The sequence below is a fragment of the Geotrypetes seraphini genome, chromosome 8, assembly GCF_902459505.1.
Source record: "Geotrypetes seraphini chromosome 8, aGeoSer1.1, whole genome shotgun sequence".
Lineage (NCBI taxonomy): Eukaryota > Metazoa > Chordata > Amphibia > Gymnophiona > Dermophiidae > Geotrypetes > Geotrypetes seraphini.
This window is the reverse complement of record NC_047091.1, coordinates 4187176-4201774: the sequence shown is the minus strand read 5'-3', so window position 1 is coordinate 4201774 and position 14599 is coordinate 4187176. Positions and strand designations below refer to the sequence as shown.

At 45.1% G+C, this 14599-nt stretch overlaps 1 protein-coding gene across 5 annotated transcripts in view; it reads right to left on the bottom strand.

Annotated features, from left to right (window-relative positions):
- Positions 1-14599, bottom strand: part of CCDC61 (coiled-coil domain containing 61) — a 111868-nt gene that overhangs the window by 46506 nt on the left and 50763 nt on the right. For all 5 annotated transcript variants that reach the window (XR_004540415.1, XM_033956038.1, XM_033956039.1 and 2 more), the window contains one exon: positions 2916-3148. Coding sequence is in view for 4 of the 5 variants with exons in the window: in XM_033956038.1 (XP_033811929.1) it covers positions 2916-3148 (233 nt within the window). In the remaining variant the exon portion in view is untranslated. The remainder of the gene's footprint in view (positions 1-2915; positions 3149-14599) is intronic.

The window sequence follows — 14599 nt, the reverse complement described above, 5'->3', positions numbered from 1 at the left end:
GCGGTTATTTCAGCCAAAGGGGTGGCAGTAGCTAGACTGTAAGCTCTTTCGAGCAGGAACTGTTTTCTTACTCTTTGTGACTCTGTGCAGCGCTGCGTGCGTGCGTCTGGTAGCGCTATTGAAATAATTAATAGTAGGATGTCCTAATTTATTTCTCAGTTAGAATATACATTTTTATGGCTATCTTTTGTTTCATGAGTAAATCAAGGAAGATTTTTGTTGTTGACCTGCAATTACATCACTTTCTTTTCCAGAGATAAATTAAAAAAAAATAAAAATAAAAATTTGACATCAATATGTGAACATTTCTTAAGAAAGAACTGAATATTTCGTGGGGTGTCCTATTTTTTTCATATGACTGTATGTATAACCTGTTGTGGGAGTAGTTCTGAACTCTTTTGACGCCTCAGTTGGCGTACCAAGTGTTCAAGGATGATACTTTGTCCTATCGTTGGGAAAATTCTTGTGGGGTTCGCCTCTATCCCTTACTTTGTTTAACATTTATCTTTTCTCACTGGGAAATTTGTTGCAAAGCCTAAAGCTCAAGTTTTACAATTATGTGGATGGCATTACTATAGTCATTCCGTTAACTTGTCTGTTACCTGAGTTCATAAGTTCTTTAGTGACCATTTTAAGTCAGATTGAACTCTGGATGACTGCTTTTAAACTGAAACTAAACGCGGAAAAAACTAAATTCTTTTTAGCAACTCCCAACGATAAGATCAAAGAAACAATAATACATTTGAATGGTTTGGACTATAATATAGAACAATCCATAAAAATATTGGGTGTGACCCTGGATAAACATCTTACACTGGAACAACACACTGAATTATTGTTTAAGAAATGCATCTCGGTGCTTTGGAAGCTTCGCACCATTAAGAAGTATTTTGACAAAACTTCTTTTCGCCTATTGGTACAGTCCTCTATCTTAAGTATTCTCGATTACTGTAACATTATATATTTAGGTGCTTACCAGAAAATTCTTGAAAAATTTAGAGTGATTCAGAATACTGCTGTTCGCCTCATTTTTGGTTTTAAAAAAATGGGAGCATATTACTCCTTTTTATTTGAAACTCCATTGGTTACCGATTGAGTCTAGAATTTTGTTTAAATTTTCTTGTATTTGTTATAAGTCAGTTTCTGGTTTATCACCAGGCTATCTTGTGCCTCACTTTTCCTTGAGTCATGTTAATAAGACTACACGTAGAGTACACTTGTTTACATATCCTTCCATAAAATTATGTCGTTATAAGAAGTTCCTTGAGAGAACCCTCGCATTTAAGGCCGCCAAACTGAATTAATGGCTTGGAAAAACTATGTTAGAGGTCTCTTCCTACTTTGATTTTAGAAAATTGCTAAAGACACAACTTTTTGATAGGTTGGTATCCTAATGCTTTCTGCTTTATTTCTTAATAAATTCTTCAAATTTTAACTTGATGATTTTTATTTGTATCAGCTTGTTAAGGTTGGTATTTTAAATGCATTCTTTTTAACTGTCTACAAGTTTCTTCTATTTTTAATCCGATGTATTTTATCTGCACTGTATTGTTAATGCATTCTGCTTTTATCTGTTACAAGCTTCTATCATTCCAATTAGAGAATGACACGGGGGAAAAATCTGTCCCCGTCACTGCCCTGTCCCCGGCCCACCGTCCCCTTCACCGCCCCGTCACCGCCATTCCCTTCACCGCTCCGTCGCCGCCATCCCCTTCACTGCCCCATCATCGTCCCCGCAGCATCCATATAAGCCTAAGTACTGCAATATTTAGCTTATTCCTTTCTTATAAATCAAAGTTCTGGCTGCTGAACTAGAGAAAGATGTTCAGCTGGCAGGGCTTTGTTTATAAATTTTTATCAACACAACTAATATATTATTTTATCCTAAAGCAAAAAATAAATAAATAAATAGCCCCGGGCTCCAAAGAAACTAATACAGGCCCGTCAGCTGCAGACTATAATCTGCTTATCTATGCAGGAAGAGCTGAAAGTGAACACTCACTAAAAACCTGAAAAGGGTCAAAAACACCAAAAAAAATAAGAAAAAAGGGAGAGCAGAACAGAAACACTTTTTCAGGCTTGCAAGCAGAAGGGAAAAACTACAGGTGGCAGTAGAGCTCCCTGTGAAGCAGAGGAGAGCCACAGATTAAATCTGGAGTGGATTCCTACTGCAGATGGCTCGCAGCCATTGGGATTAACCCACTTGTCCAGAATGACTCGCCTATTGCACTGGAATACTCTTTATGTTTATTTTTGTTATTGTGTGGGTTTTGGAAAAAGTATACTTTTGCCTTTTTTGTGCAGTCTTTCAGTTTCCAAATGAGAAAAACAAATTGCAAAATTAAATCATTCAATCATGGCAAAAAAACCAACAAAACCCTCTGATCAATGGAGACAGCAAGGCCAATACAAAACCTTTCAAAATTGCAATATGCTAACAGAAAATGTAAGACCTACAGAAAAATCCGACTTAAGACTTTAACAAGGCCAGGAGCTGAACTATGACTGAGCAAGACCACATGCTGGAAAAACTGAAAAATTAGCATAAAAATCAATAAAACACCACCCATGAGCAAGGATGAACAAAGACAAACTGGGGGGAACCCTAAGAAACTTCAATGATATGCTTTATCTAATATATGCTCATCAAGAGTATGCAAAAAGCTCTAGAAACATGTAAAAGCAGCTCAATTCTCAGGTTCACCAATGATGCCACAACTTATCATTAATGCTTTTCTGCATAAACCTTAAGAAATTACATTCCAATCAGCACTATTAAAATGTGACCAATATGAACTACCTGTATTCAGAGAAATGTTATGTATAATTCTCACAAGTCTGATCACTAATTCATTGAAACACTTAACCAAGTTACCGTAGTTGATACAGCCACAGCTTAAATCCAGAATCATCACCTGAGGGGGATGGTGTTAGATGGGCAGCACAAGACCGGCTTCCACTCCGACCTTCTCTGTCCACGAGGTGTTCCCGAGTTGCTGACCAGGAAGCACTTCTCTCACGAGACCCAGAGCGTTCTCGGGATGTGGCCCGCCGTTCATCTCCTGCCGCAGAGCTGTTCTGGGATCGGCTGACCCTATGGGCAGAGCTAGTGTGGTTTTGAGGTGATGGTCCAACTGGAGTTATTCTCCTATCCAGGAAGGAATCATACATTAGTGAATATTTGCCACACAATACCTTGTACAGATCAACCAATCAGATTGGCTAAAATATCTACCACTCAACTTGCATACACAGCAAGGGTTTCATTTTTATAAAGTTCTTAAAGTACTCTCAGTATTGCAGGAACACCAACAGTTCTGGTAAAATGTAACAGTCAAAACTGGTTTCCAGTTGTTTTGCAAAAGCAAAAGTATGCAAATAAAACCAGAAACTTGGCCGCTGCTTATAGAGTAATGGGCTTATCGGGTTAAATCAATTTGCATATTTTTACTTCTTGACTATAGAGACAAATGACAGACAAGCAGGAAATTCCAACATAGAAATAAATTGGCACTTCATATATAACAAGTGGGGAAAGCATGCGGAGCATGGATTACGGTCTTGGGTTGAAGCTAAACCCTCCATGTGCACATGTGTCTCTGACTTGATAGGGTTAGCTTCGAGGAGTGAAGGAGGTGGTGGGGTTAGCTAGGAACAGGGCAGTCCTGGGAGTTAGAACAGTTGGAGGTGGAAACATACAGAAGCAGTGAGGAAAGTTTGGGGGAAGGTATGGAAAGGGGTATACTTTGGTGGGGTAGGCATTTTTGAGATGGGGGAGTAGTTGTGGCGAGGTAGTTTTGGAGATGCAGATTAGATGATGGGGCAGTTGCAGCGTGGTATCTTTGAGGGTGGGGAAGTTACAGAGGTAGTTTGAGGGGCAGTTAAATACTTTAAGGTCTATATAGGGAAAGAGAAGTTTTGTAAATGGGGACACTAAAGAACAGGGGGAGGCAGTTTCTAAGGAATACTTCTTAACTGGAAGCGATGGGGATTGCAGGGTACAGATAGAGGGTTACTTTACAGGACATTAAGTGAAAAAGGTATTAGAGTTTTAGGTTAAGAGCACTATCAGGTCATGGACCTGAGGGACCGCCGTGTGAGCGGACTGCCGGGCACGATGGACCTCTGTTCTGACCCGACAGGGGCAATACTTATGTTCTTAACTACATCTGATTATATGACTGGTGGATAAAAATCAATGATATTTTTAAAATTTAAATTGTATTTTTTTTATAATTTTTTTTTTTTTTTACTACTATTATTAATTATATTTAGAGCACGAACAGATGTACGCAGTTCTGTACATAATCACAAAGGAGGCAGTCCCTGAATGAAAGAGATTATAATCTTAACAGTCAAGACAGACAAACAGGATACCAGGGTGGGGGATACAATTAGATGGTTAATCAGCTGCCTAGGGTGGTGAGCAGTAGGATTATGAATTGAAGGCTATATCAAATAGGTGGGGGGGGAGGGGGGAGTTGAGGAAAATCTAGATGGTTAATTCCATTAATCCATTAATAGTTATGCAGGCATTTTTTCTAGAAGATATCAAAACTGTGAATTTGTGTCTACAGATATAACATGCTTCTTCACAGCAAAAATGTTATAAAATATACAGAGTTGAGAAAAAGACCTTAGCCCCATTGCTCCTTTGCAAATCAATATACAAAGAATCAACCCCTTAACTGCGCAAAGAACTAAGTGTGAGGAGGGAGGGGCAAGCAGTAAAAATAAAAGTGAAACCTTTTGAGAAGAATACACCACAATCCTTGGGATGTTTGTGTATTGCCTGAAGTTTATCATATTATTCTTTCCTTGGAGGAGAAAACATATGTCAGCGGGCCCTTTAGCACTCCCTTTACTCCATGGTCATCCAATGGCCCCACCGCTTCCTTCGCGGTTCGTTTCCCCTTAATATATCGAAAAAAACAGCTTGAAGTTTTTTGCCTCCTTGGATATTTTTTCCTCTTAGTCTCTTTTGGCTCCTCTTACCGAATTGGTTTAGAGCCTGCATTTCTGTTTAAAATCCTGTGTTTTAGGGTAGCCACTGATTTGGCATAGAGCCTGCATTTCTGACTTACTAGTTTTCAGCCATTGTTTTCTGCTGATTAGATGTAGAAGGGAGGGGCTCTGATTTATTACTAAGGTTAACTGCATTATCTTTGGGACAGTGCTGTGAACAAGGCTGCCCTGTGAACTTCTAAAAGCTAAGTTGCTCAGCATTTCATATTCTGCTCTTTTCATTTTTCAGCATTATATCTGCTTAATTTCTCTTCTCCTCCTCCCTGTTTCTTACTTTAAAAAAAACACAAAAAATAAACCCTTCTCTTTCCTTTGTTAAATCTTATTTCCTCTTCTTTTTAATAGGAATAAGGTAAGACTTATAGTCCCACCCACCCCAGGGACCACTGTTCATATATAGAGACCCAAATAATCAGGACTACTCAAATCAGGTCACTTCACAACCAATCAAGATGACCTTTATTCTATGCAATCACTGTGGTGCTTTAATTCCAAGACACACTATTTGGAGGCTTAAGACTTGCCCCATCTGTCTTCAACTTGCTAGTATTAAGGAGGAGCTCTGCAAACTTAAACAGGAATTGAATACAATTAAAGCAGCTTCCATCGCTCCACAAAATCATACCAACTTACCACCTCTACCTCAAAGAACAAAACAGCCTAGGAATAAATGGGTCATAGTACATGCAACACAGAAACATCCACCTTCACTAATATTACCTCTAAAGAATTCCTTCGCTCCACTAGTACACTGCGATACTCAAGAAAAAAGAAGGGAGGTGGGACTGGAACCAATGAAGGTAACTCAAGAGAACAAGCTCACCCTAAGCACAAATAGAAAAGCCAAAAACAGAAAACTATTACTGTTGGGAGATTCCATCATCAGAGGCATTAACCTTGGAACACAAGGCGAGGAGACCAAAATAGTGAAATGTCTTCCAGGATCCTCAGCTACCAGGAGTTCCAGGCAAATACAGACTATAATTATGGAAGAAACTAAGGATTTTAACACTGATGTTGTTATCCATCTGGGAACAAATGACCTGGCCAACAACTCCACACTTGCAGCTCAGAAAGCTTTTCGGGAGCTTGGTGACGGCATGAAACCTTTTGTAAAGACTTTAGCTTTTTCTGAAATACTGCCTGCATATGGAAAGGGAGAGCAAAGAGTGAAAAACACAGAGGACTTTAATAGATGGCTCAAAGCCTGGTGTCATCAAGAAGGTTTCAGGTACATAGGAGGATGGGGAAATACATGGAAGGACAAGAAGCTATATTGCACTGATGGGCTACATATTACTACAGCAGGAAAAAGAAACCTTACAGAGAAATTTAGACAATATGTTTCAAGGCATTTAAACTAGAAGGTGGGGGTGGTGTATGTATGAAGGACAATTATAGAGACCACCCCCAACAAAAGAAAAGATGTGATAGTAGCAAAGATTGCAACATATATAATATCAGCAACTCATTTCTTAGTATTGCAATGGAAAATGAAACAAAAACAAAAATCTATAAGAAAAAGGAGATTACCACTGGAAAATAGCTGGAAAGCTTTGACCACAAATGCTCGCAGTCTAAGTAACAAAGTTCATGATCTGCATGCCCTGATGTTAGAGGCAGATCTAGATATTGTCGCTATCACAGAGACATGGTTCAGTGAATCACATGGATGGGATGCAAACATAACAGATATAATCTTTTTAGGAAGGACAGAGATGGTCAAAAAGGTAGAGTAGTAGCTCTCTATGTAACGATCAATATCCAAACGACCGAAATGCAAGGGACCTGGGGAGAGGAAGAAGCGATATGGATCGCTCTGAAAAGAGAAGATGGAACTTTTATCTGTGTGGGTGTAGTCTACAGACCTCCGACTCAATCATAGCAAATTGATAAGGATCTGATTGTGGATATCCAAAAGTTTGGAAGGAAAGAGGAGGTTCTGCTGTTGGGAGATTTCAACCTGCCGGATGCGGACTGGAATGTTCCATCTGCGGAATCGGAAAGAAGTAGGGAGATTGTGGATGCCTTTCAAAAGGCTCTGCTCAGACAAATGTTGACGGAACCCACGAGGGAAAAAGCGATATTGGATCCGGTCCTCACAAATCTCTAATGTTCGAATGGATGCTCACCTGGGAAGTAGCGATCATCAAACGGTTTGATATAACGGCTAAAGTGGAGCGCGGCCGCACGATACTTAAAGTCCTAGATTTCAAACGTATAGACTTTAATGCAATGGGAGAGTACCTGAAGAAAGAGTTGTTAGGATGGAAGGACATAAGAGAAGTGGAAAGACAGTGGTCTAAGCTGAAAGGAGCGATAAAAATGGCTACGGACCTTTATGTGAAGAAAATCAATAAAAATAAGAGAAAAAGGAAGCCGATTCGGTTCTCCAAACTAGTGGCAGAGAAAATAAAGGCGAAAGAGTTAGCGTTCGTGAAATATAAAAAAACCCAAGAAGACGAGTGCAAAAAGGACTACAGGGGGATGGGCTGGGGAGGGCTTCAATGGCTTGGAGGGTGTAGATGGGATGGAGTAGGTTTTAATGGAGATTTTAGCAGTTGGAACCCAAGCACAGTACCGAGTAGAGCTTTGGATTCTTGCCCAGAAATAGCTAAGAAAAAAATGTAAAAATTTAAATTGAATCAGGTTGGGCAGACTGGATGGACCATTCGGGTCTTTATCTGCTGTCATCTACTATGTTACCGCCTTATGGCACCTGCTTTGATTTTGTTTTTTCCAGTTTTCATCTGTTTTTGACCTTTTCCATTCCTTAAACGAAGTCTTCTTGTCTCTGATCGCTTCCTTCACCGCTACAGTGAGCCACGCCAGTTCCTTGTTCTTTTTCCTCTTGGATCCCTTGTTGATAGGTGGTATATATAAATTTTGCACTTCGATGACTGTGTCCTTAAAAAGAGACTATGCTTGCTCTAGCGATTTTACAGTTCTTATCTTCGCCTTAATCTTCTTCTCCACCATGAGGAAAGCAACAGACGCCGCCATCGCTCTGACCTTGTGGCCTGTGACTCGACCCGGCAGGGAAAGACCAGCCTGAGTGTAACAGAAAGAGATACAAGTGGCCAACCAGTTAGAAATGGTTTGCTTAAAAACAGCGCGAACCAAGCGATTAGGATCGAAAGAGAACTGCTGGGGAGCAGTACGATGAGGAGCGGTGCGCTTCTAGTAGAAGGCCAGTGCACGCTTACAATCAAGAGAATGCAGAGCCACTTCTCCAGGGTGAGAATGGGGCTTCGGAAAAAACACAGGAAGAACAATAGATTGGTTGAAGTGAAAATCAGAAACAACCTTAGGATGGGTAGGGAGAACCACCTTATCATGATGGAAGACAGTGAAGGGTGGGTCCGCCACCAAGGCTTGAAGCTCACTGACCCGACGGGCAGAACTGAGGGCAATAAGAAACACAACCTTCCAAGTGAGATACTTCAACGGAGCCCGTGCCATCGGCTCGAACGGGGGTTTCATCAATTGAGCAAGGACCACATTAAAATCCCAAACCACAGGAGGAGGTTTAAGGGTCGGATGAATGTGGAAAAGTCCCTTCATGAAGCGGGAAACCACAGGATGAATAGAGATAGGCTTCCCGTCAATCGGCTGATGAAAAGCAGCAATGGCACTAAGGTGAACTCGAACCGAGGAGGACTTGAGTCCAACGCCAGATAAGTGTAACAGATAATCCAGGACAGCAGTCAAGGAGGCAGAGATCGGCTCCTGCTGACGAGTAGCACACCAGGAAAAAAAGTGGGTCCACTTCTGATAGTAACAATGGCGAGTAGACTCCTTCCAAGACGCTTCCAGGACGTCCAGCACAGGCCGGGAGAACTGGAACGAGGGCATTAAGTCTCGAGGAACCAAGCTGTTAAGTGCAGAGACTGCAGGTTGGGATGAAGCAGAGAAAGAAAAACAGGCAGAAGAAGAGGCTCCCTGGAACTGAGTTGCAACAGAAGGGCGAACCATGGCTGTCGGGGCCACCGAGGAGCTATCAGAATCATGGTGGCACGCGTGGACTTGAGCTTGACGAGAGTCTTCAGAATCAGAGGGAATGCATACAGAAACAGGTCCGTCCAATCCAGCAGAAAAGCATCCGCCTCGATCCTGAGCGGGGTGTAAACCCTGGAGCAGAAGCGGGGCAACTTGTGATTGAGGGGGGATGCGAACAGATCGACGTCCGGAGTCCCCCAATGAGCAAACACCTGATGTAGAGTCGAGGAATGGAAAGACCATTCGTGAGGCTGCAGAAGGCGTCTCAACTTGTCCGCCAATTGTGCTGGCCCTGAATGTAGACCGCTCGAAGGAATATGTTGCGGCAGATGGCCTAATCCCAGAGCCGCATCGCCTCTTGGCACAGGGATAGGGACCCCGTGCCCACTTGTTTGTTGATATAATACATGGCGACCTGGTTGTCCGTGCGGAGCAGCATCACTCGGTTGGGAAGCAGGTGACAAAAAGCTTTCAGAGCGAGGAAAAATGCTCGAAGCTCCAGCAGATTGACCAGAGACCCCGAGTGCGATGACCGTCCAGATGAGCTCCCCAAGTATAGGTCGACGAGTCTGTCGTGAGGATCTTCTGTGGAGGAGGAGCATGAAACAGAAAACCTCTGGAAAAACTGGAAGAGAGCATCCACCAATGGGGAGACCGTCTCAACAAAGGAGTCACGACAATGAGCCGAGAGACAGGATCCCGATCTTGAGTCCATTGAGGGATACGGAGGTGAAGTCTGGCAAAAGGAGTCACGTGAACCGTGGAGGCCATGTGACCGAGCAAGACCATAATGAGCTGAGCCGGGGCCGAGGACAGGCGGGTGACCCTCTGGCATAAACGAACAAGGGCCTCCTGACAAGGCCGAGGCAAGTAGGAGCGGAGACAAACCTTGTCCAGGACCACTCCGATGAACCCGAGAGACTGAGATGGACAGAGGTGAGACTTGGGGAAGTTTACCTCGAATCCGAGACTGAAGGAGCAAAATGGTTTGATTCGTCGCTCGCAGAACCTCCTGGCGAGAGGACGCTTTGATCAACCAGTCGTCGAGGTAGGGAAACACCTGCAGGCCGCGGAGACGCAGGGCTGCAGCTACCACAACTAGACATTTTGTGAAAACCCTCGGAGAGGCCGCCAGGCCAAAGTGAAGAACACAATACTGGAGGTGGAGATTCCCCACCCGGACTCTCAGGTATCGGCGAGAGGCCGGATGTATCGGAATGTGCATGTACGCCTCCTTGAGGTCCAACGAGCACAGCCAATCCCCCCTCGTCCAAGAGGGGGTACAATGTAGGGAGGGTGAGCATCCTGAACTGTTCCCTGACCAGAAACTTGCTCAGAGCACGGAGGTCCAGAATCGGACGCAGATCTCCTGTCATTTTGGGCACCAGAAAATACTGGGAATAAAACCCTGTATTCCAATGGTCCAGAGAAACCTCCTCGACCGCCCTAAGGCGAAGCAGGGCCTGAGCTTTCTGCAGAACGAGAGGCATCTGAGAGACCAGGCAGAAGGAAACTCTCTTGGAGGAAGGTCAGGGGGTACGCGACTGAAGTGAAGGTGAACCCTTCCCGGACGATGGAAAGAACCCAACTGTCGGTGGTAAGACTTTCCCACTGGGGATAGAAATGATGGAGACGACCCCCGATGGGCAGGGTGGAAGGCTCCAGGAGGGAACCCGAAGGCTCAGACTGGAATTGTCAAAAAGACGGCCTAGGCGGCTAGGTCTTAGCTTCACGCTGCTGCTGTTGCTGCGGCCGCTTCGAAGGAGGCCGAGAGAACACAGGAATAGATTTCTGCGGGTACATCCGGAGAGGAATTTTGTATTGCCGAGTCGGAGGAGTCTTAGGCTTAAGCCTCACCAGAGAGGCAAAGGACCGTTCGTGTTCCGAGAGGCGCTTAGTGGCCGCCTCAATGGAATCATCAAACAGCTCATTACCCATGCAAGGGAGATTCTCAAGACGATCCTGGAGATTCGGGTCCATATCCACAATCCTGAGCCAAGCGAGGCGACGCATGGCGATCGCAAAGGCCGTGACCCTTGAGGACAACTCGAAGGCGTTGTAGGCCGCCTGAAACATATAGAGGCAGAGCTGGGAGAGCGTCTCCTCCAGAAGACGGAACTCCCGACGCCGAGAAGCCGGCATGTCCGCCTGGAACGAGTGGCGGGCGTCCACACAGAACCAGAGATAGGACGTGAAATTAAAGTTAGAGTTGAGGATATGGTTCGCCATCATTGAGTTTTGATAAAGACAGCGACCAAACTTGTCCATGGTACATCTCTCCGGGCCCGGAGGGACGGCAGCCAAAACTTTTGAGGGGTTGGACTTTTTCAAGGAAGACTCAACCACCAAGGATTGGTGGGAAAGCTGAGAACTTCCAAACCCCTTCACCGGGATCGTCCGGTAACAGGACTCCAATTTGGATGGAATGGCCAGAACCGCATAAGGCATCTTCAGGTTCCGGAGGAATGTTTGCCGGAGAACCTGATGCAGAGGCAAACGCAGCGCCTCGGGGGGCGGATGAGTAACCCCCATCTCCGCCAGGTATTTCTGGGTATAACGGGACTCAAGACTGGAGGTCCAGGTTCAGGGCCTTACCCATGTCAGAAATTAAACGAGTAAAGGAGGAGTTTCGAGAAGAAGACTCATCCTCCTGAGGGGACCCCAAGCGAGATCTTGGGCAGCAGAGAAAGAGGGAGAAATTTCCCTCGAGTAAATCGCCGGAGCCTCGGAGTCTCGCAACTGGGAGATCGAGGAGGCTCGACTAAACTGCCTCGGGGGCATCATGGAACGACCCCGTGGAAGGTGGCTCAGGGAGGATCCCAGAGTCCAAGAGACCAGCCTGCGGGGCCTCAGAGAAGATGGGGAGAAGGAAAAATCCCCCACAGGTTTTGAAGAAGACCCCTAAGAAACGGCCATTCGCCACGAAGGGGAATGCAAACCAGAATCCAATTCTAGAACAAGGGTATGCCTCGTGGTCGTAGACCGTCCCCGAAGGGGCGGAGAAGACCGCAGCTTTTTAGAAGTGACAAGCCTCGACAAAGTAGTGGGCGAAAAGCGACCCCCTTTCCCGGGCCCGCGGAAAGTTACAGGCCCTGACTCCGGAGATGAAGAATCGCTCGAGGGAATCCTGCGAGTCTTGCGGACAGGGCCCCGAGACACAAGAGAAGGACGCTCAGGCTGGTCAGACCGGGGCTGGGTCGAGACCGAGGTCAGAGGTGTCGAGGCCAGGACCAGCTGGCTCACCACCGAGGAAAGCTGCGTGGTAAGGAAAGCCTTAAGTATATCCTCAAACATAGGCACCGAGACCAAAGAATGTTGAGTCATAGATGCAGCAGTGCGCTCCATCGGGGGCGACCTCGAGGAAGAGTATTCCCTACAAGAGGAGGCACGCTTTGAATGATGTCTTGAAGAGGCTGATGACACGGCACTCACATGAGACTCCAAGGTAGGCTTCTTTGCCGGCGCACCTGAGGAGGAAAGAGGAGACTTACCTGAAGCTGGGGTAACCAGAGGGGCCGAGACCGGAGTCTTCGAGGTCGAGGGTGACTTCGAGGCCAAGGAACCTACCATTGGTGCCGAGGCCGAGCTCGAGGCCTGCCCCACAGGATCCAGTGGGCCAAATAGTTGGAGAATCTTGGCCACCCTCCTTTGAAGAGCCCGCGGCTGCAAAGTCGCACAACGCGGACACGACTCGGCGCGGTGCTCCGCACCCAGGCACTCCACACACCAACGATGAGGATCGGTGATGGAGATTAATCGGATGCACTTAGTGCAGTTCTTAAACCCGGTACGAGGCTGGGACATAAGAAAAAATACGGCCGCGGCCCTGCGAGGCCAGGCGGCCTGTGCAAGACCGGCGACCCGGTCAAAAAGACACGAAAAGAAAATAACTGGTTGGCAGATAGAAAACAGAGAGTGGGGGGTAAATGGACAATACTCGGACTGGAAAAGCGTCACCGGTGGAGTGCCGCAGGGTTCAGTGCTTGGGCCTGTGCTCTTCAACATATTTATAAATGACCTGGAAATTGGAACGACTAGCGAGGTGATTAAATTTGCAAACTTTACTAAGTTATTCAGAGAAGTGAAGACGCAGGAGGATTACGAAGACCTGCAACAGGACATAAACATGCTCGAGAAATGGGCCGTGACATAGCAAATGAAGTTTAACGTGAATTTGTAAGGTGATGCATATCAGTAACAAAAATCTTGTACACGAATACCGGATGTCTGGTGCAGTACTCGGAGAGACCCCCCCCAGGAAAGAGACTTGGGAGTACTGGTCGACAAGTCGATGAAGCCATGCGCAGCGTCAGCGGAAAGGGCGAACAGAATGCTTGGAATGATTAAGAAGGGGATCACAGATTGGAGAAGGTTATCATGGTGCTGTACCGAGCCATGGTGCAACCCTACCTGGAATACTGCGTCCAGCACTGGTTGCCGTATTTGAAGACGGACACGGTACTACTCGAAAGGGTCCAGAGAAGAGCAACTAAAATGGTTAAGGGGCTGGAGTTGTCGTCATACAGCGAGAGATTAGAGAAACTGGGCCTCTTCTCCCTTGAAAAGAGGAGACTGATAGGGGACATGATTGAAACGTTCATTCTGGCCAGAAGACGCCAGAAGATAATGAAGGGAATAGATTTAGTAGATAAAGACAGGTTGTTCACCCTCTCCAAGGTAGGGAGAATGAGAGGGCACTCTCTAAAGTTAAAAGGTGATAAGATTCCGTACTAACGTAAGGAAGTTCTTCTTCACCCAGAGAGTGGTGGAAAACTGGAATGCTCTTCCGGATGCTGTCGTAGGGGAAACACCCTCCAGGGATTCAAGACAAAGTTAGACAAGTTCCTGCTAGACCAGAACATAAGCAGGTAAGGCTAGACTCAGTTAGGGCTCAGGTCCCCAGTAGCGGCAATTCTTATGTTCTTAATTGAATAAAATTTTGTGTAGACATCCATTAGGGCAGGGGTAGGGAACTCTGGTCCTCGAGAGCCGTATTCCAGTTGGGTTTTCAGGATTTCCCCAATGAATATACATGAGATCTATTTGCATGCACTGCTTTCAATGCATATTAATTGGGAAAATCCTGAAAACCCGACTGGAGTACGGCTCTCGAGGACCAGTGTTCCCTACCCCTGCACTAGGGTCTCAAATGAAATCATGCAAAATTTTTCGGCTGGATTTCTTTCGGTTCAAGACATATAGGAAACTTAATGGAAATCACCTTTAGAGTTCCATGCTCTACATAACACTAAACAGCCACTTTGTCCAGGTGCTGCAGTCCAATGAAACCTGTAGCTTGGAACCTAACATGAGCTTGCCTTCCTTTTTATGGATGCCAAAGGAAAGAGAAGTAAATTGCCTTACTTTGAAACACAAACAACAAATAAAGACAAGTATGATGTCTAATCCAACAAACACCAGTTTTATTGTGTAATGTTCTATCCCAACAAGGATCCTAGTTTTGGCATATAAGTATGCTTTCCTCAGGGGATACTAAAAGTAAAAAAACATAACCATATGGAATAGGAACACGTGTCAATAAATTGCAAAAATAAAACATTAATCAATATGTAAA